We start from the raw sequence: 23,291 nt of genomic DNA, 5'->3' as shown, positions 1-23,291 counted from the left end.
AATAGAAATGTCAACTCGTCATATTATTTATAAATCCCGAAAACCCCATTTTTTTCCACGAATTGATAAGGTTTTCACGGTAGGAATTAGGAATGCAAACAGATCCCAAGATTACCGCAATATGTACAAGTTTTAATTAAGACCGGGGCCAGACAGACGTTCGTAACGCGTTAAAAACGGCATCCGTGAAGGAAAACACCGCTGGGAGGAGGGTGAGCCAACAACAAATCCGGAATCGATTTTTACGGTACTTGCTCCTGAAGCCGGTGGCCCTTTTGGGCGCTTCTCGTCCTCGCAGTTTCCGCGAGTTTGTCTGCCCGTTCGGTGCGAGACGTTTTGCGTAAATAGCGTAAAGTCTCGAGCAAAAATGGCGGAAGCTACAGGTGTGTCTAACGCGGAAGTAGTCAGGGGACAAATCTTCGAGGTGGGGCCCCGGTATACAAAACTAGCCTATATTGGGGAAGGCGCCTATGGTATGGTCGTGTAAGTATTTCAGTTATACCCTTTTATTCTCACTTTCCTTTGCATAGATTTTTGTGTTTACCCAGACTTGCTTCTTTCTTCATATATATTTCACCTAAACCAAGAATTAAACAGGTTGTGAGACATAACATTTGTTATTTTAAATTGTGAGAATATCAGAAAATTTATATATATATATTTTTTTTTTGATATTATGTTGTGAAGATTATAGTCTCAAAGTGTCAAAAACATGCAACTTTAGTGAGACAGTCTTATCTTATTGAAGCCTGACTTTCTAAAAAAAAAAAACTCCAAATACTACTACTAATCCAGGAGGATAAGAGCTAATCCATGCAAGCTCAGCACCTTGTAAGCCATCCTGATAAAGCCTAGACATCAGTATTCTGTGACTGACACAATCGAACTCTTTTGATAAATCACAGAACACTGCTGCCAAAGACTTATGCTGGTTCAAGGAATTAAGAAGAGACCTCATAAAGTGAAATACAGCATCTGCAGTGCTTTTTTGGTGTTGAAAGCTAAACTGATTTTTGTTTAAGATGAAGTCAGTAAAAAACTTTGTGATGTATATGTTAACTAGGCATTCTACTACTTTGGACATAGTGGAAAGCAATGAAATTAGTCTATTGTTCAACATGAATAATAATAATAAAAAAGACATTTGTTAATCCCAAAATAGCTCAATTTATATGATGCTGAGAAAAAAAATAGGAGTCAGTATCTTAACAAAGGTACAGGCTGTTAAAGCCACAAAATATTGTACATACAAAAATTATTAAAATGTAAAGAGTGAATAAGAACATGGAAATAATGAAGAAGCTTTCTGAGTGAAAGAGAAAGAAAAAGAAAAAAAAGTAATGCACAGTTCTAATACTCATATAAATTTATATAATGTACTAAGATCTATAAACCTTTTTCCTGACTATATTCTTATAAGATCAATTAAAGATCACATATTATAGAATTATTAATCAAATGACCAACTTTGTATAAAAAGGAGTTTTTTTTTAAATTTCCTTATTTTGCTTGGGAACATCAACAATATATTTATGTCTTATATTCCCAGTGTGAATTTTGTGAAAGAGATATACATGTGTGTATTTTTAAAATTTTATAATAGAATGAAATGGAATGAAGCTCTGCATCCTTTGACATATTTAAATTTATGACTCCTTTTATTATGTCTATGTTTCCAAATATAAGTTCTAAGCAGGAATTTTGTAATGTCTGTATATGCCATTTTGTTCTATTAAGACAAAAACCTTATATAAAATGAGACAAGATTAAAGATCCAGATACTGTTTTCTTAGTCCCTTGACTTAAATAATGTTGATGTGGATATAGCATTTCGAGAGTTGAATATGCAATTTTTTTTATTCCAATATGTTCCTGAAACTGTAATTTTTAATTTATTTTAAACCCTAAACTTTTCGCAATGAGTATCTCTAGCAAAAAGCATTACAACAGTTTTTGGGATTAAGATGTAACATTAGACTTTGTGACATATGCCACAATCTACTAAAATCACTATTTATTTTTAAGTCGGCTTCTTGAGTTTAAGATATTCAATTATCAAAATTATAAATTTCAAATCAAATCATTTATTCCATCAACATCATAACAATGTATAGGAATAGTCAATAGAAAACTACAATGCTAATAAAAATATTATGAAATTACAAAGATATGAAAGGAAACAAATTTAACTTAATTTAGTCAATAAATCTACAGTTAAAAAACTCTGTCAACGAATAAAAAGGACAGTCAGCTAACATGGTCCTAAGAGCCTTCTTAAAAGTTGGAAAAGTCTTAGCTCTCTTTATTCTACATGGGAGATGATTAAAAATTTTGAGAGATGTAATTTCCGGACCATCCTGTACCTGCGACAACCGGGTAAAAGGGATGTATAATTTATCTGCATTTCGTGTTTCATAAAAATTAAGATCTCCAGATCTCATGTAGTTTGAAAGATTTTTATGTACTTGACATGCGCACTCCAAGATATAAATGTTAATTATAGTTAGAATTTTTTCTTTTTTAAAAGTACCACAGCAAGTTTCTCTGAAGGAAAGTCTAAACATCGTACGTACAATGCGCTTTTGATTTATTAGCACTCTCCCAATACTGGAGGAATTACCCCAAGCTAATAAGGCATAGGATAGAGTGGAATGTACTGAGGCATAATAAAAGCTTTTAAGTGTATATGCATCCACATAGTCTCGAAGTTGCAAGATGGCATAATTGCTGCGGGACAATCTATTGCACACAGATTCCACCTGAGGATTCCACGATAGATGTCTATCAATTACAATTCCCAAGAACTTGGTGAAGTGTTGTTGGATGAGGCTACTTGATGACTCCTCTCTAAAGAGTAGGCTCCGGTCCTGAATAGCTCAAATCGGAGCGAAAACAATGAAATTGGTTTTCAAACTATTCAAACAAAGACCATTTTTCTGGCACCACCCCGCAATATCAGCTATACACTTGGTGGCTTTTGAGTGGATAGACTGATAGTCAGTACCTGAGACAACTGCTGATGTATCTTCGGCAAAAAGTGTTATGTAGCTGTCATTAACCAGGAGAGGCAAGTCATTAATAAAAAGTAAAAATAGAATGGGCCCAAGAACACTACCCTGTGGAACCCCAGTGACGACAGTTGCCCAATCAGATATGGTCACCTGACCACTAACTCTTAATCTAACCTGGGTATATTGGGTATCACCAGCATACATTATGAACTCAATACAAAAGAAGAAACAAAATACTACCCTGATGTGGAACACCACAAGAAGGGTGTCTCTATCTAAGATAGAGTATTCAATATGAACTTTTTGGCATTGGTTATAGATGACTCTATTAGTTTCAAAGGTAATTCTAGAAATCCAACATGATTTAAAATAGCTAGCCACATCCTGTGATTTAGAGTATTGAATGCCTTGGAATAATCTAACAATATAAGAACAGAATCATGTCATTTAAAGGACATATGTCAAACATTATTTTTCGCTCTTAGGATGCTAGGTTTTCTAATTAGATCTGCAAGGGACTTTTCGATTTTTCCAATAAAAAAACTGTTGTGTTCTCTTGTTCAGAGTATTCTTGAGTATTGTTCAAATATCTCGAACCCCAGTTATATAACTCACGTTCAAAACTTTTTTCTAAAATTTATTGGTTATAAATGCGGCTATAATAGAGGTAAATACTGTTATAGAGAATTAAGAACATTACTCAATATTGACACTTGGAAAGGAGAAGAATAAACCTTAAGATGACTTTTTTGCATAAAAAATTATAAATGGAACAATTTATTGCTCTGCCCTTTTAAATCTTATTTGTCTAAAGGTACCTGATAGATAAATCTGACACACAAATGTTTTTCATTTTCCTTATCATTCAATAAATCAAGGCAAAAATAATTTTATTTCCAGAATGTTAAGAAATGCAAATAATATGCAACAAACTGTAGATTTTTGTAATATATTTAGAGGCTAGTTTTAAGAGGTCAGTAATATGATATATTTTATATAAATTTTAATATTGTAGGTAAACTTTAGTAGTGATTTTGCGATCTTTATCTATTATTTGATTACCATATATGTATGCTATAATTAGTCTATTTATTGAAAAATAGTAATGCCGTAAATAAATAAACAAGATTGTATTATAGAGTCTGTAACTTCCTCCTAAGAAGTTTCTCAGCTATATTTCTGTATAAAACCTGTTTTTCGGGTAAATCATTGCTTTGGTTTAATTAATGATCTAATCTTGACTGTTCTACACAAATCTTGCAGTGACAGATGTCTAATGGCAAACCATGGGAAGATGTTGAGGCACAAATTAAACAATCTGCAAAAGATGAGAGAGTGGTTCAAGAACCTAGTAAATATCTTGTCATAAATGGGAAAGTGATATGTTACAACAAGATCTGTATTAATTAAACTTGTTTAAGCACATAAAAAAGTCATTAATACATAATTTGGTTGAAACTTTAATTTGATATACCTAAATTACAAACAATTAAAATACATAGGAATTTGTGTATATATTGGATTTCAAATATTTAACATATTGCCAAGCGAGTTGAAATGCTGCACAAAGAAGCATAAGTTTAAAACCCTTGTTTGTAAAGAATTAATAGGAAACATTATGTTTGTAATATTATGTTATATAGTTTCTAGTTAATATTAGTGATCTATGCATGATATACATGAAATTTAAGAAACATATTTTGCCTCTTGTACAATTATGCCTTTAAAAGCAAACCTTTTGATGGGCTTTAGCATTTGAAGTTATTAATTTTGTGTTTTTGCATTCTAATATTTAGAGAGTTATGTTAATTTAGATTAATAACTAATTCAGAAAACTCTCTGGCAATCTAGAAATCGAGATTGTCATTGCAATGCAACTCAGGGACTGAACTTAAACTCCTTACTGAGGGAAAATAAACTGAATGCTCAAATAACTGTGCGAGAAGAACTTGCTGGGATAAAAACCTTTTACTATTTTAATATATAATTTGCACCTGAACTATTCACCGCCAGGCTAAATATAACCCCAATTACATCCAGGAAGTGATTTTAAAATAGGGTGAAGTGAGCGAGTGAAATCGGCAAGCCGGGGCTAGGCCCTTGTCTTTTGCCCTTTAGCATCATCTATCGGGGTTTTATCGAGCGCGAAAACCGCATTGCGACGCAGCTTTATGATAACGTAACGTGATGTATTTTTCACAAAGGCTTAATGATAGAAACACGTTTTGCGCGAGAGATGCTTCCAGCCACTCACTGGCCCGTTAAAAAAGGTCGGATAAAATGGTAAATACATCAGGTGAAATCGTCGATGGGGGGTCGTTATGTATGACACCAATTTTTGCTCTATGTATATAGGGCAACTTTTCATCGATGTACTGAAAAGGGAAATCGGATTGGATTACACATACTGTTTAGTATGTAAAAAAGTTAAGAATATCCATAATTTTTGCATATGATTATTCTTGCTCGAAATATATGATATATGCTGCACTGTCGACACATTTTCAAAACCCACATCGAAACAAAATAAATTTTAAAAGGTCATATAATAATAGATTGGCTGTCAAACAAAAGACTCTTATAGTTTTCTATGCTAGTCCATCTTCCCCTAAGGCTGTCAATGCGGGGCTAAAGGCTCACAACAAGCAGAAGGGTATATGTCATTGGATTATAGCCGAACTTCATTATAGTAATGAATTTTCTGACGTGATTAATCACAGTTTAATGACGTTTCGTGTCGCACATCAGCCTCGCTTGTCTTATTAATGTTACGTTTCGTAATTTGACGCCACTACATGCAACATTTCCAAAGCAAATTCGATTTTTTGCAGGTTAAAACTTCTATAATAATTTTAATGGGACGGCATATAAACCAGATGGCTCCCTTTAATTTTCCAAATTGCCTGATAACAGCGAACAAATTCAGTTTTCAAATAGGCAAATTTACGTTCCTCCTTAATTTATTTGATAATTCAATGTAGACTGGATGTATAGGCTAATGTAAATTTTGACATTTATTATCTAATATTAATGGTTTGGGTATAGCAATTTATTGTGCCTGTTTATTTACATACCACTTGTACAATTATTATAATATATAGTTTCAATGTCTCATTTTATCCCAAGTTTAAATTTTTAAAATATTTTATTTTAAGTGCCATCCAAATACCTGTGAAGGTATTACAACATTAAGATAACAGCAAAGGAGGATCTAGTCATTACCTATTTTTAGTCAAGCAAACATGTTAAAGTAAATATAAGGTAGTTAATCATTTATTACATGCATAGATTATTTCTTACCCTTTTTATTATTAAGTGGGAAAAACCGTAAGATTATATTTTGTGAGAAAAAAGTGTTTCTAGATTGTTGGACTCGATTTGCTAATTAGGAAAACTTACTGTGATGTATTGGGAATTTAGTTAGTTTTGGAGCATTTTTCTTTGCTAGTGTATTTTTTAAGAATATTTTCAGGATTATAATTAAATATTCTTGTTTTCTGCTCCTTGATATCACTATAAGTTTTATCATATAACAAGATTTTAGGAAGTAAGAATAAATCCAATTAATAATTTGAGTTTGAAAATAAGAGTTTGATAATATAGAACCCAAGAGCTCAAGAAGAAGACATTCAAGTTTCGAAAACAAAATATTTAGATAAATGTTTAAAATGAAATCAACATGTATTAAACTTAACTGGAGAAGACAACCTTTCAGCTAAGATTTTTCTCAACCTTCCAGAAACTGCGCTAAAGGCACTAGTTGACGCAATTAACCTTTCTTGGAGCAAGGGGATGTTTCCATCTTGCCTAAAATCAGCTAAAGTTATCCCAATTCACAAGGGTGGAGCTCTTGATAATCCTTCCAACTTTCGTCCCATCTCTCTCTTGTCTACGCTATCAAAGGTAATCGAAAAACTGGTTAAAAATCGAATAATGTCCTTTTTAATAAGTCCAAAAACATCCTCACCAGACTTCAATTTGGTTTCCGTGAAAATACCAGTACCAATGATGCCATGTTTAATTTTTTTCATGAGCTTTACTCCCAGATAAATGCTGGTGGAGTTTCGGCGCCAGTTTTTTGTGATTTAGCGAAGGCTTTCGATTGTGTCTGCCATAGGATTCTGCTGCGGAAGCTTCATCATTTTGGATTTCGGGGAGTTTCATCTTCTTGGTTTGCTTCCTATCTGCAAGATCGGCAACAACGAGTGCTTGTAGGATCTAAGTACTCTGATTACCATCCTATCACCTTGGGAGTTCCTCAGAAGTCAGTTTTGGGGCCTATACTTTTTCTCCTATACATAAATGATCTTACCAATCTTAATGTACGGGGGAAATTTACTCTATTTGCTTGCAAATTTGCTGTCACTAAATCCTCAAAAAACCAAATTATTGTGTTTTAAGTGTGCTCTAGACCACGTGCCTTTTTCTAATTCAGTAGTTCAGCAGTTTGATAATACAACATTTTTGGGTATATTCATTGACAGAGAACTCAGATTTGAAGAGTATATCCTCGGTACTTGCAAAAAGGTGTCTGCAGGTTGTTTTGCAGTCAGAGCGGCTACCCTGGAGCTTGGCATGGAGTTTGGAAGATCTGTATATTTTTCATTAATTGAATCCCACCTTAGGTATGCCATTTGCTTCTGGGGTAATGCAGCTGCCTACCTTCTATAAATGCTGCTTGTTTTACAGAAGCGTGCCGTTACATCTGTGGGGCTAAACCAAGAGATTCCTGTCGCCCATTATTTGTTAGGCTGAGCATACACACTGTCTTCTCCCTCTACATTCAGGAAGTGGCCTGCTTACTTTTTGCAAATCGCTTTGAATTTATAATCCCAAATCCAAGATACTTAACGCGTCAAGTGAACGATCTAGATGTTCCATTCCCCTGCTCCACATTAACTAAAAAAATCTATTTTCTATGAGGGAATCAAAATTTTCAATCGTTTACCAGCTGGATTCAGGGAGGCAACATGTATTGACAGTTTTAAACGTAAATTGAAAATACTTTTGACCGAAAAATTTTACTATTCGCTGGATGAATACTACGTCGACACATTCTAATTTTCCCTAAGTGTAAGTTTACTGTATTTGAATTTTATTTGATTTGTTTGTATGGTTAGAATTCTTTGCTGTCTTATACTTGAGGGGATAATTATGGAATTTAATTTACTTTTTATGTATTTTTTTTTCTGCTGTTCTTATGAATTGTTTTCTGATGTTTGTTTTGGAACTTGAGTGTGTTTGGGGTGTAGTGGTTAAGTTTAGTGGTAGTAATTTAAGGTAGCTTTGTTTAGAACAATTTTTCTTTGTTAATAACAATAAAGCATGTTTTTTTTTAACAGCTAACATTACAAACTAGTCTACAGATTTTATATTTTAAGAAACATTTTAAGTCGATCTATTCTAGAGTCATTGATAAGGTACGGGATTATTTTATGGGGAAGAATGCTCAAAAGAGATCTAAGTTCATTAAATGTTGTATAAAATTCTATTCTTAAGAAAACAAATAACCAAAGTAAGCTATACCATAAACATTTATTTATTGTATTCGAAAGAAATGTTTGATATACCATCTTTATATGTATTAGAAATAAATCTATTTGTTTATAAGAATGATGAACTAAAAAAATATGTAAGTCATGGCTATGAAATAAAATTAATAATCTTATAAAATTTCCTAGGGACTGCTAATATCAAGTTCTTAAAAAAACAAATAAAAAAAACATTAAGGAAAAAGTTTATTTTGAAGTGGAGTCAATATAACATTGAAAATATACTAGGATACTAGAAAGATCACTTGCTATAATGAAAGAAAAAAAAACTTAGAATAAGATAGTAGTTTTCAATAAAAAAGAATGTAGATCGTATATTTTAGAAAATACCCTTATTTTTAAAGATTTCTTTTCGACTGCTCACCTAGGTGCACCACTGGTGCTTGTGGGTAAAGTTCTCTGGATATTTATTATTTGCTGTATATATATTGTGTTAATGTATATATATTAAGTCAACGCCAAAAAGAGCTTTATTGTTTCAATATAAATAAAAAAAAACAAACCTTTAATGGTATTAATTATAGCATATAGGAAATCTTGAAGCCAAGATATTTTTTGGGAAAATTAAATTTTATATGGGAAATGGTGCCTCTTATTCTTTTGAGGAATACTTGGAAAGCAGTTTTAATTTTCTTTGACTGATGATTCTGAATAATGTTCTTGAATTATCGTTGATGCGGCTATATCCAGGTTCCAGATGTATTTTTATGTTTTATTCATTGGCGTCTGACTTTGTTGTTGCTTATCTGCTGATTCTGTATGAAACTATTTAGGTGCTATGTTATACCCTATTTTTTTAAATCTTTTCTATTTATGATCTTAAGAATCTGTTAAAAAAAAAACAGTTTTTCGAAGTCCTCTATTGAGACCTTTCAAAAACCTTATTCACCCATTATTAAAAATATATGGTATAATTTTGTATTAAACTTATTTTCTCTGTAGGTCGGCAATAGATACGGAAACGCAGACGAAACTGGCGATAAAGAAAATTTCCCCCTTTGAGCATCAGACTTACTGTCAAAGGACCTTAAGGGAAATCAAAATTCTCACCAGGTTCAAACATGAAAATGTAAGTTCTAGTGTTATATATACATTAATATCTGTCGCTACTAAAGTATCTATTCGTATTCCCCCCATCTATTCAAATTGTGAATATCCTGCATAAGTAAGGGTTTATTATATTTGCTCGCTTAAGACACTTAATACCGCCGGATTTGCTCTCAATATTCATCTTGGGGAGGTTATGCCTTGTGAAACCGAATAGCGGCACATGTTGGGATTCTTGGGGCTTATATTTCTTACTTTAATGCCTATCTCAAACGGGTATTATTTATAATATTTATTGTTATATCTTATAGATAATTGACATAAGGGACATCTTAAGGGCTCCGTCGATAGACCAAATGAAAGATGTCTATATAGTGCAATGTCTCATGGAAACGGATCTCTATAAACTTCTTAAAACCCAGGTAAGTTAAATTATTATGTTAATCTGACATCGTATTTCTATCATGTATCTGTTAAACCAACGAAATTCGGGCTTAATTTAACCAGGGACAAAAAAAACACAAAGCGACTCCGAAATTGAAATTTAAATAAAATCTTGAAAAAACAATGTGGGAAATTTCTGCGTCGTAATTTTCGAACCGTTTTGTTCACTCACGGGTATTCGGCGGGGCCGTGTTTGCCCTCCGGCATCTAATATTAAAAAGTTTCTTTGACCCTTCTGTCTGCGGGACGCATGAGCAAAGACGCCTTGGGACGCCTCAAACGCAAGAAAAAAAAGAGAACTTGTTTTATTCATGAGTGCTTTTTTCTCGTGTGCTTTTTTTTTTGTTTTCTGCTCCGCCAGTAATAATTAAACACGGTTCCGCAGGGGTAGCAGAGAAAACTAAGAAGTTTTAATTGGATCTCTTAGTCTTATCCCGGTGAAATATTATTTTAGTTTTTTTACCTGTTTTGCTAACCTGAAAGTGAGTTTTCGTCTCGGTAAACATTTCCCACAAGTTTACTGTTTAAAGAGGCACAAGCGCTTTTTGAAAGTCTCTTCTTGATATGAAAAACTTGTTAATGTGTATTTATAAAAATAAAATAAGTAAGGGGCCAAGATATTTTGAATATATCGCTCCAAATTTAGTTTTACAGGGAGTAGGTTTTTTTTGGATATTCAAATAATATCAAATCTTGGTTCTTTGTATGTAGTTTATTAGCAATTTAATTTAATTCATTCAATCCCTGTTAAGTGAATGAATGAATTATTAATCTTGTTAATCTAATCTTAGTGACACAGAGGGCGTATGGTTTCTGTTTTCTTAATTACTCTCCTTTTAATGCTTTACGAAATATACAAAAAAAGAAGTTGAAAAACCTGGAATAAAATAGAAAATAACTCAAAATTAAGTTTTATGTTTTTGTTGGATTTAGGTCGAAATAAATGGCCCTTAAATGATGATCTCAGGACTCTATTAAGTATGAAATCTTGGCTGTATAGGAAATCACTTTTAAGGCTCAAAGATACAAGAACTGTCCTAAAAACCCAACGTAACCAAGAAACGACAAATGCCTGGAAGAAATAAAAGTTATACAGTAAATACATGGAAATCATAGACCATTTTAACATGGCTTTAAATGCCTGGAATAAAATTCTAATTGAATAAAAAATATTTCTTTTGCGAAATATTACATAACTACTATAAATTTAGTTGAAAACACAATGAACTTATAAGTTTTACATCTTAAGATTCTAGAATAAAAATCAAAATATTAAGTCATTAATCTCTTAAGATGGCTCAAAAACTACCATAAAAAAAGTGTAATAAAAAAATCAAAAGTTAAACCTAAATGACAAAATAAATATAAATTTTGATTATCAAGGGTGGACAAATATGATCAAATGAAGCCATTCCTTACATTTTACACTAAATCTAATGAATGACATAATGATATCCTGACTAGATATCTCATTATAACGTCTTTGCACTACAGAAATTGGATTGTTGTTTCTATAATTGGTACAATTAAAGGGCACTGTAAATAGATTGGAATTTCTAGTATGCTATCTTGGAACATGAAAATTAAGAAGGCTCCGAAGTTAAGAAGAATTAATCTGCCCATTGGTAAGTTTATGGAAGAAAAACATCTGTCTGCAATGTCGTCTAGATTCTAGTATTTGGAGGCCAAAAATTGTACATGCTTCAAGTTAATTTATATGTGAAATATCATCAGTTAACCTAAAGGCTAGCAGCCTGGAAATTCTATGCTGGACAGCTTCTAACAAATCAATATGGCACTGGTAACCAGGTGACCATACGATGCTGGCATATTCTAAGCATGGTCTATTATAAGAACAATATAAATGTTTAAAAATCACAGGCGAAAAATCTTTATTTTAACGCGAAATTATACCAAGATGCTGGTCCACCTTTCCCATCTATGATAAAAAGTGTTATTGTGGATAAAATTACACCCAGATCCCTAACTTTTTCTAATTTATTGATATTATTTCCATCGACACTATATTTATAGGCAAAATCAAGAAAATTTCTAGTACAGGTAATTGATGTTACTGAGCACTTGATACACACTTGATACATTCCAATGCAGACCATGATCTGAAGACCATTTAGACAAATAGTCCAAATCCAACGGAAGTCTTCCTTAGATAAAATTGCTTTAAAAAGATTGCAAATAAAAGATGATTATAATGAATTGATGTCATTAGTAAAGAGCAAAAACAACGAGGCGCCATTGTGGGAATCTTGGAGTACCCCAGAAGTGACCACGATAAAGATCCACCGATTCTTAAACTTTGTAACTTTCTAGAAAAAAAAGGTGTAAATTCGCGCCAGGAGACGGCGTCCAATACCCATTAACTCCAATTTACCAATTAAAAGTTTATGGTTGACCTGCTCAAAGGCCTTACTATAATCGGTATATAAACTGTCTACCTGCTAACTATTTTCCATTGAAGTGATTAAAAACTGTATGTATTTTCTGAGATTGGTGATTTAAGACAGTTAACAGCTAACTGCAGTGACAAGCTTATCAAAAACCTTAGCCATAGTTGATTGAATACTTACGCTCCTGTAATGCTCGATCTTATACTTTGCTCCAGACTTATGAATTGGCTGCATGTAGTTTGTTTTTCGAGTTGAAAAATGTCCTTTAAGAAGAGACATGTTGAAAAGTTTAAATAAAGGACAGGAGTGCAAACGCAGTTCTTGAGCGTGAATGCTGGATCTGGGCCAAAGTTTAAGTGAGTCAACTCTGTAAATATATCTCCTAGGTATAGCGTTCATTTCCAAAATTTCCGGAATGGAAGAGTCTGGCATTGGTAAATTATTTTCAGTTTACAACATTTTAAAAACAGATGCAAACAGATTAGCAGTTTTGATAGCAAACTTTACGGAGTTCTTTTAAAGTATTAAACGTTGGATTCAACAGATAGATCAGATTGTTCTGTATAATTTAAAAAATAATAGATACAAGACACAGCACCAAATATAAGGAAATTGGCAGATTTTTTTCTGTGATAATTGATCTTTAGCCATACATCTTTTTACTTTCAATCTTTATTAATATTGTGTATTTTTAACGTACATTTATTTCTTTACTAATGTAAAAATCCCAAAAATTCATATTTTGTTATGCTTTGCAGAGACTAAGTAACGACCATATATGTTACTTCCTCTATCAAATCCTGCGAGGCTTGAAGTATATCCATTCGGCCAACGTGCTTCACAGAGACCTTAAGCCCAGCAATCTACTGCTGAACACCACCTGCGACCTCAAAGTAAGTGGATCCTTAAAAATTCGCCTTTATTTTCAAAAGAGGGTTTTAAAGAATCTTATTTGCATGCCTTTTGTGAACGTTTTTTACGCCGGGCAACCGGATGCCAATTTCGCTTATTTCATGTTTTATATATAGGGAGATATTTAATTAAAAATATCCAAGTTGTATGGTTAATTTAATATTTATATTAGTCGGGAATAGTATCGACTGGGCGGTCATATAAATATAAATTCGTATATTGAGAAACCTAAGCTTGTATAATTTATTGAATTTATAATTCCGCGGTTAGGGTAATTGAATATTTACGAGATTTATAATTGTAGTCGGTAATAACAAATGGCGAAAATTAATGGGGTATAAATTTAACTTTTTTTTAGCACTATAGTGTAGGTGATTTCATAAGACTTTCGTGGGGTTTTTCAATCAATACTGATGTACCCCTTAAGAAACATTTGAACTGTTTCAACTATTTTTTCATAAAAACTTCTCTGACATACATTTTTTCTTTATTAATAACTAGAGATACAGATAGGGTCTTTTCCTAAGTTAAATAGTAAGAGAATAAGTTAATCAGTTGCGTTTGAGGCATTATTTTATTTCAAAGAGTTACATTATAATTTAGAAAAATTACAATATTACACGAATTGAAACAAAGATAATCTAAATATAACATAGTACAAGGTGAAGTTTAGCATGAAGAATGAATAGCCAAATCAAAAGAGTATTATTTAAAAACAGAATCTTGCAGCATAGAAGAACTGAGCAAACAAAACAGTAGTAGTAGAAATGTTGCAGTTTTTTCTTATATACATATGGTGGCAAATTAGTAAAATAAATATCGAGTAAAGCATTAAAGGCGCATTTACAGCATTCTAATTAAAAGATCGATAAATTGATGTGCCAAAGTGACTTTGTTTATGTTTTAATAAATGCGAAGAGCTAGGAATATATATAACTTTTAATACGAAAGAAATGAGGTGCAGTAGTCGACGATATCAGCTTATCAAGGGGAACGTCATGGTAAATAAAGTCAAAAACATTGTCTAGGTCATACTATAAGGTCGTGTAGTACTGACTTCTCAGTTTCAGTCAGAAAGTATCCACCTTGGTTCACCACTGATGTGATTTCTAAAATTAAGAAGAAGCATTTGCATTCTTTAAGCATTAGACGAAGCACTAAATTACTACGAATTGCTGAGGTCAGCAATCAAACATTAAACCAGATTCGAGTATCTAATTATGAAAGAAATATTGAGGTTTATTTTATTATTAACCCCAGTACCTTTTGGTAATTTCTCCGGGGTAAATAAAATAGTGTTGCTTTGCCAAGGGAAATGGACTATGATGGTGTGAGAGTGGCAGGTAACCAGGATATTGCTGATCCTTTTGCACCATATTTTCTTTCAGTTTTTGAACCACATTTTTCCAATCAACAATGAGATTTATTATAGTGCAGGCTTTTATTTAATACAGGTGTTGTATACTGAGTAATAGTCATACGTCTTATATTTACAAGGGTTGTGCTGAATCTCTGACTTCCTTCAAACTGTGTTATTTTCCTAAAAGGCGTCAGTATTATTCCAATTTTTAAGAGTTAGGATAAAATACTTGAAAAAATCATTTACAACTTAAGATCAACAGTTACAAACCTGTGTGTCCTTATCTGAATATATATTTGAAGCGATCTTGAACAAACGGCAACTTGATGTCATTTACACAGATTGTGCCAAGGCCTTTGACAAGGTTGATTATGGTGTTTTAGTCCCGAAAATGGCAGATTTTAGTTTCTCTGGAGGTTTGTTGAGGGTCACAGCTTCCTGCTTAAAAAATATAAACTAGAGAATCATATTTATCAGTCAGTAATGTATTGTCTTATCAACACATTGCTATCTCTGGGGTACCTCAAGGTAATATTTTGAATCCCCTTTTCTTTTTGATATTTATCCATACCTGTCTGAGTGTCTGAAGTCCTGCAGGACCTTAATATTTGCAGATTAATTGAAGCGTTTAAAATCTGTATCTAATAAAAGGGGCATAGCTTGATATTCAAAATGAGTGGTTCAGACGAAGTGGAATGCCTGTAAATTGTGATAAGATTTTATGATTAGACTTATACCATTTTGTATATGAGTTTCATTTATGTTCTTTGTCTACTAAGAGAAGTACTCAGGCTCTGATATTCATATATAATATTTTAAATATTGTGACTGTGGTTTGATTAACAGTATTTACTTTAGGATTCCGAAGGTCAATCTAAGGATTCTTTTATTATGATATTTTCTGCACCAATAAGAAGAGCCCATTACTTGTACTTCTGTTTTTATTGATAATTATATTAAGATTACTACTTTACAAGTAATTACCCGTTAAGGTGTAATTAAACAATAAATAAATCAGCATTTTGTAAAGAAATAATTCCTTTTAAAGTAAAACACAATCTGGCATATAATCTAATAACATGGGTGGTAGGATGAAGATTGGCCTATAGTTGGCAGTGTCTTTTCTGTCATTTAATCTAAAAATTGGATTTACTACTGTAAAGGAAAAACTCCCTCTTGAAGACATGTTTATATTTTTTCTCTTTCAGAAGTGTTTTATAGTTTTTAATAATCTCACTGTGAGCCCCTAAATGTCTGAGCTGTTCTTATTTTTAAGTTGATCAATGACGGCCCTCGCTTTTTCAAAGCTAACCTTCTGAAAAGAGAATGAAATAGAGTCAGTAACTTGGGTATTAACTTGAGAATTTAAAAGAAAAAATTAATATGTGTAGAGCTATAAAAATTAAGGATTTGTTGGATGTCAGGGCTTCTTTCAATAATTTTTGTAAATCTATTAAAGTGAAATTCATACATATTTTTTAACAGACTGAATGAAAAGTACTCATTTATTTATTTTTTACCCAATTGCCCATTAATTATCAAACAATCTACGAGTAAGAGACCTGACATTTTCAGTAAGAACTTTTAATTTTTCTCTCATTTCCTGGCCATACCACCTATAACAAAAAAAAAATGGTCCCACAAACAAAATCTCCACTTTACTCAAACACCTGATGAATGATTTCTTTCCAGATTTGTGATTTTGGTCTTGCGAGGGTCGCAGATCCAGAACACGATCATACCGGTTTCCTTACCGAATACGTGGCGACCAGATGGTACCGAGCACCGGAAATTATGCTTAATTCCAAGGTAATAAGTGTGCCCAATAAAAATAACAGATTTTCAAATTTAAACCGCCTTTTAGGGTTACACCAAATCCATCGATATATGGTCGGTCGGTTGCATCTTAGCGGAAATGATCGCCAATCGACCGATATTCCCCGGAAAGCATTACTTAGACCAACTCAATCATATTTTGGGTATTCTGGGATCTCCGTCGCAAGAAGATTTGAGCTGTATTATTAACGAGAAGGTGCTGTGAAGTTTACCGATTTAAAAAATTAAAAATTATTAATCATTTGTTTGTTATAGGCAAGAAGTTACTTACAGTCCTTACCGTATAAACCGAAAATTCCGTGGACAAAATTGTTTCCACATGCCGACCCGAGGGCTTTAGATTTACTGGATAAAATGTTAACGTTTAATCCTCACAGGAGGATAGAGGTTGAAGAAGCTCTGGCCCACCCTTACTTGGAACAGTATTATGATCCTATGGACGAGGTAAGTTTTGTGGGCTTTTATTCTAATTGTAATATTAAATATATGAAAATTATATTAAGTAATCTTTTGATTTATTATGTGGAATTATATAAACTTACTAATCTAGTTTATTAGGTAATAATTACAATTTGAATGTAGTATTACATAGTCAAAAGGCTTTGACTATTGAGCATCCTTAATTTTTTATTATTATTTAAACATTTAAGTTTGTTCATTGGTGTAATCGTGATCTAACCCATGACTACAACTAATTTACTTTTTATTAATTTTAAATAAGACACAGCTGGACCTTGAAAGTTCTATCTATTTGAAACAAGAGTCTTTTTGATCAAAAGTTAGAATATTACTTTTAATATCTAAAGAAGTTTAAAGATGGGTAAGGTAAGATATTCTAATGCCTGGGAAATTATAACATGAAGTGAAAAGAATTTTAATCACTTTCGCTTGAAATTGGTCAAAAGTCACCTTTACTGCCCTTATATAAAAGACGATTTTATAGGAGATAATTTGACTCAATCGGACAATATTCATAGTCTTTCTCAAACAGCCCACCCATATTTATTACATAAACAGTTTCTAGAGGATGTCCAATAAATAGTTTCTACTGTTTGAACTTAAGTAGAGTTCTACGACAACAGAATTAAATATCTTGACGATGTGACGTTATGAAATATCCTATATGTAACTCTTTTCTTTTGACAAAACAGTCATTTTATGAACTATTGAAACTTCTTCAAGAGTGTCCTTTTTCTTTGTAACATATAAGAAGTGTTAGTATGAATTTTGTAACCAAAACTAGTAAATAAAACATGGGTAAATCGGTCAACTACTAAAGAAAATTATGTTGATTGTCCACGTTTCGGATTATATTTACTTCATATTCGGGGCTCTATAAGTTTGAGCTGGATTTTTATATTGCACTGCAAGGTTTAATGTGGCTGAATCACAATCCAGGGATGTCAAAGAGCACATAAACCATGAGAACAACTACTTTGCAAAAAATATGTATTGAGGCAACAGATTTTGAATCAGTACGTCTGGGAAAAAGCAGCCCTAGGCTACTGAAGGTGACTTTTCTCACATGAGAAGTTGGTTGGTGAGTGCTTGAAGCGACAGAGATCTTTAAATGATGATAATATCAGGATTACTGTAGATCTAACATTACTTTGACAAAAAACACTAAGAGAAGTACAGAGTGAGCTTAGAACTAGGAGAGATAATGGCGAGACACATCTGGCTATGCGACAAATAAATGGGATTCATAAAATCATCATAAAAGGATCAAATAATTACCCTCATAATGGTAACCACAGGAATACTAATGAAAAAAAGCCTTTTGGGCTTTTCCCCATTAGTATTTCATTAGTATGCTTCATTAACAGCATTAATTTTTAAAATATTGGGAGAATAAGAACTAGATTTCAGCAGTTAGACTTTTTGGTACTACATTGCTTATATATTATAATTATTATTGAATCACGGTTGAGTCAGATTTCGTTATTACAATATCTATCATTGTGATAGGACGAAGTAACAAGCTCCAAAAAGTGTTGAGAAGGAGTAATTATTGCAATATCTGATAGATTCTCTTAACATCATTAAACAATTATTATTGGGTGAGTCTATCAACTACCTAGATCACCTTAAATGTTACATTGTGAAAACACTGTGAATCTGTCAATACCAAGGACCCAGATAGCAAGTTCATAATACTGGGTGACTATAATTTAGCAGAGGCGATATAGTATCATGATGAACTAGCATTGTGTGGATTGTCCTAGGAAAAAATGTCACTTTATATAAAAATTGTTGGCAACAACCTGGACCCAATCGAAGGACAGTCCAGCTCACTTCTGGAGATACCTTAATCACGAGTATACCCAGAACATAGATGACTTGTTGGCTGAATATTTTTCTAGTGATTCATGCACAAAAGCAAACATTTCTTTTCATAATATTAAAGTCTCTGAAATTTATGAGAAGATTTGTCAACTCAGAAATCCTTTTCTCAGAACTACTTTCTGAAACGTTGCTCATTTACTATTTTCAAACCCTTATATTTACTGTTTAATTTATTTTTGCTACCATATATTACCTTCCTTACTAGATGGAAAGAAAGCCATGCAAACTTATATTTAAAGCTAAGTAATAAAAGTAATGTGAAAAATGATCGTGGTATCTCTAAGCAGTTAGCAATACCAAAGTTGTTCGATAATATACAACCAATCATATTGGCAATGTAAAAGAATAACTTGGGTTTGCAGTTAGAAGATCCACAATTGCTAACTTTATATGCGATAGATCTGTTGGAAGCTTTGGAGAGAAAGGAACAAGTGGAATCAATTCAAATTTTTAATTTATTAATCGACTTGGTTCCGTAACAATAATAATTGATTTACAAATTCTCATGAGTTATTAAAATTCATACATAGTTTGACATTAGGTGCCTGTCAATGGTGTGTCAATTGTTTAAAGTAAATTATAACAAAATTTTTTTATATTTAAACTAACCAAAATCAAAACTACTTAACCTACACTATCAATAGCAATTACAGAAAGAAAGAGAGAAAATTTGAACAACTCTATAATCATTTAAAAAAAAATCAATTTATCTTTTTTTTGTTCTTTGAACTATTTAAAAAAAGTTCCCTACAGCCTTTACTAAATCTTTTAATACTATAAACAGCTCTCAAACTACTTGGGAGAACGTTATAAAATTTTGGATCCAGGTATCCTAAAAATCTGTCCCCTATTGTTTTTTTAATGTTTGGTATTTTTGAATGTAGATGCACGTTGACAAAATATATTTTGAACGTACATTAGAAATTTCTTCAGAACATAGCGGTTGAGTATATAACCTCAAATCTTTTTGTACATGTAACTTAATTGATTCAAAGAATTTCCATATAGTCCTGTAATCCTTTATTCGTTTGTCTTTCTGTAATCTATACTGATTTCTATAAAGCCTTTGATAGAATCGACAGTTTTCTTATAAAACATAAGATTTACTGGGGAAACCATAGAATTGATATCAAGTTTTTGAAAGTATTGAAAACAAAGAGTGGAACTGTTTAATTTTCTTTCAAAATCTTTTTATCAGGTGGTCCTCGGGGTGGCCATTGTTCAATTTATTTATCAATGATAATCTTGGATCTTATGAATAACATTAACATAATTACAAAAATTAAGTTTTAAATCAACCTTGGCATCACTTTTAATGACTATATTTCACAGTGTACATAGAAAGGTCTTACACTTCTTGGTTTTACATTAAGAGTAAGTACATATCTTAGGTATTGTGGTTATAAAATGCAAACATAGATAGCAAAATAATTTCGGATAGATTAAACCTAATAATACTATAACTGGCGGATTCCGTTTGATTTTATTAAATAACGTTATTCAATGTCCTGAACATTTCAGTAAAATAAACTTTAATATTCCACAGCGTAGACTATGATCTTTTGAACTGTTTCATAGTAATTATGCCTGCAATAATCCATTTGATAAGGCCTTAAGATTTGTAAATACACACTGTGATATGGATACTTTTAAGTTTAAATCAGTTTAAAACTATTATTTATAGTAATAAAATAAAAACATTTTTAGCCCATTGCGGAACAACCGTTCCGGTTCGACATGGAACTCGACGATTTACCTAAGGACACCCTAAAAAAACTGATTTTCGAAGAAACGTTATTGTTTAAGCAGCGAAAGGAGGAGGAACTGATGAAAAAATAACAGGGAGCATAATCGATGCAAATAAACGTATAAAAATGTGAGGAAACGGTCGAGAGTCTAAAGTTTTTCTTATCTTTAAGGAGGAACATTTCCTTAATTAAAAATAACATAAATTTTAGACTTTCAAACGACGTTTTATATTTATTTTGTTTCTACCGTATACAAATTTTTGGGTGAAGGAGCGGTCAATATCGTATTGTTAGTATATAATTTGTTTTAAAGTATTGTTTCTAATATAAGTTGTATGAGTTTATGAACGAACTTTTATAGATTTTTTTTCTTAAGTAAATCTTGTAGTCCTGTAAAATAGACTCGAGGTTTAAAAAAATGATATTTTAAGTATCTCTCGTTATACAGGGTGACTTTTTTTTATCAAAATTTACGCCGAAGGTGTTTGGGCAACACCCTGTCGTTACCCTATCATGAAAATATTTTGTAAATTATTAGATAACCTTACTGTTTTGTTTTTTAAATTGTACAGGTTTTCTTTTTAAGTGCTGTAGTTTCTTTTACATTATTATAGAGTGTTTAAGAGCAATGATAAAAAAACAATCTATTTTTGAAATATAGGTTTTGTAATTCGTAATAATATATAAATATGTGGTTGTGTCAAAATATACGCACAGTATATCCTGTGTCTAAACTTTAAAATAGATTTTTAGTTTATTTTTTAGTACAAAATAGATTGTGGACTGGAAGGAGGATGGTATAAGATAAAAATGTGCGGGAAAATGTTATATTAAGAAGGTCATACTGATTTACACCTACGTCATCAAACATTTAAAAATAACCGCAAAAAGTATAGCAAAAACAAACATATCTTGATCCTTTGTTTTTTTTAGAAATACATAGGGGAAGGTGTCCTAAAATGACATACTTTTTATTTAAATCTTGTTTATGCAAAAACCATTTCAGATAATTAACTCAAAATAATACACCACGTTGCTTTAAATAAACTTTATTGACAAACAAACAAAAATATTTCAACTCTATTTAAAACTTGTAAGAAAAGGCATTTTAAAAAACGTTACACTATGTCGTGTTACAAACATGTATATTGTAAAATGACACAGTCGTGGGGTATAAAATGACATACTTGAAACAAGGGATAACACAAATAGAACTTATAAAATATAGTTAAAGAAAGTAAGCTAATAAGGAATTAGTCTTGGCAAATCTCGCAAATAAACTCTTTGACTTTTGGAGAAACTCCAGCACATTCGCAATGTGCCCAATTGTGGCACTTCATACAACTAATCCAAGACTCCCTGGATCGAGAATTTTTGAATAGATCGTTGCAATACAGGCATGCCACTTCATCCTCATAATCCTCGGCTGCAAAAGGATCTTCTTCACTTTCGCTTCGTGCAACAAAACTTGTCTCACCTGAAAGGTTCTTTTTAAATTGACGCAAATTTTTCGCAATTTCTTTTCTTCCTTTAGCTTTAACTCTTCTAAATTGGGGTAGTTGTTAAGACTCCGGTTATAGTTTGTCTGGTCTTCCTTTTTTTGATTCGTCTTGCTACAGGCACTGTCGAAATTTCCTGTAGAGAAAACGTTTTCCTTAATGGTTGATTTTGTTTTATATTGCTTTCTGTCTGATCACCTCTCGGTTCATTTTCTTTATCGACACTTTTGCCTTGTTTTTGTCGCATTGCTTCTTCTGTAACACCAATTACTGTTATTTCATTGCTTGTTGATGGTTGTTCTGGGCGATGGGATGCTCCCTCTTCTATGGTCGGTTCTAATAATCTATTTGTTGTCTCAGCCGGCTCAAAAAACTCGTCTGGGAAAATATGTGGATTAAATGGATAAATTCCCGTATTTAAAAATGCGCTTGTGGCATTTTTAAATGTAGCTGCTTTCTCGTAAGCGGACGTAAATAGTTCACCAATTTGATGTAGTGTTATTACTCTCCCTGGATGGTTTTTCAACCAAAATGCACATTCCTGGTTATAAAATGTCTTTAGTGGACCATAGAAGCTGACATCCAGGCATACGATGGGTACAGTGGGCAGGAAAGCATAAAGGGATTATTCCATTTCTTCTGGCAAACGTCAAGGCATTTAGTGATTTGTGGCTATCCAGAAGTAATAAAACTTTTGAGTCGGGAGAAGCTTTAACAAAAGTCTGAAAATGCTTTAACCACAAAGCAAAGGAATTAGATGTCATCCATCCAGTCTCGTTAAATAATCCCAAAGAACCTGGAGGTAAAGCATCTAAAAGTTCCTCCTTTCTATTTTTCCTAGGGAAAATCAAAGCAGGTAGCACAAAATTAGTAAATTACCTACACTATTCATGCAGCAAACACATGTTACATGCTGACCTCTTTCAGCACTGGTTAATGATCCTACTTGTTTTCTTCCAGTTTTGGCAAAAATTTTTGAAGGCCTTTGCACTGTGGACAAACCACTTTCGTCCATATTGTAAATCCGATGCACATCAATTTTTTCTTTTTTTAGGGTATTTTTCAACGTATTAAAAAAATGTTGCACTTGTGGCCTATTAAATGCCATAGCTCTAGCCGCAGACACAG

General features: G+C 32.4%; 1 protein-coding gene across 1 annotated transcript; it reads left to right on the top strand.

Moving 5' to 3' along the window:
* Position 1: 1 nt before the first annotated feature.
* LOC126741857 (mitogen-activated protein kinase ERK-A) lies at positions 2–21,008 on the top strand. The gene is made up of 8 exons (XM_050448301.1): positions 2–483; positions 9,506–9,632; positions 9,922–10,032; positions 13,221–13,355; positions 16,427–16,543; positions 16,599–16,766; positions 16,826–17,014; positions 20,624–21,008. The coding sequence occupies exons 1-8, from the start codon at positions 368–370 to the stop codon at positions 20,753–20,755; spliced, it is 1,095 nt and encodes a 364-aa protein (XP_050304258.1). The 5' UTR covers positions 2–367; the 3' UTR covers positions 20,756–21,008.
* The last annotated feature ends 2,283 nt before the right edge of the window (positions 21,009–23,291 follow it).

Source organism: Anthonomus grandis, chromosome 11 (assembly GCF_022605725.1).
Source record: "Anthonomus grandis grandis chromosome 11, icAntGran1.3, whole genome shotgun sequence".
Lineage (NCBI taxonomy): Eukaryota > Metazoa > Arthropoda > Insecta > Coleoptera > Curculionidae > Anthonomus > Anthonomus grandis.
The sequence above is the reverse complement of the archived record's forward strand: the minus strand, read 5'-3'. Positions and strand labels throughout refer to the sequence as shown.

Bases quoted from the DNA above. Each gene is read 5' to 3' on its own strand.
- LOC126741857 (XM_050448301.1), top strand. From the start codon at position 368: ATGGCGGAAGCTACAGGTGTGTCTAACGCGGAAGTAGTCAGGGGACAA. The intron at 13,356-16,426 runs GTAAGTGGATCC...ATTTCTTTCCAG, and splicing joins ACACCACCTGCGACCTCAAA to ATTTGTGATTTTGGTCTTGC. The intron at 17,015-20,623 runs GTAAGTTTTGTG...AAACATTTTTAG, and splicing joins ATTATGATCCTATGGACGAG to CCCATTGCGGAACAACCGTT.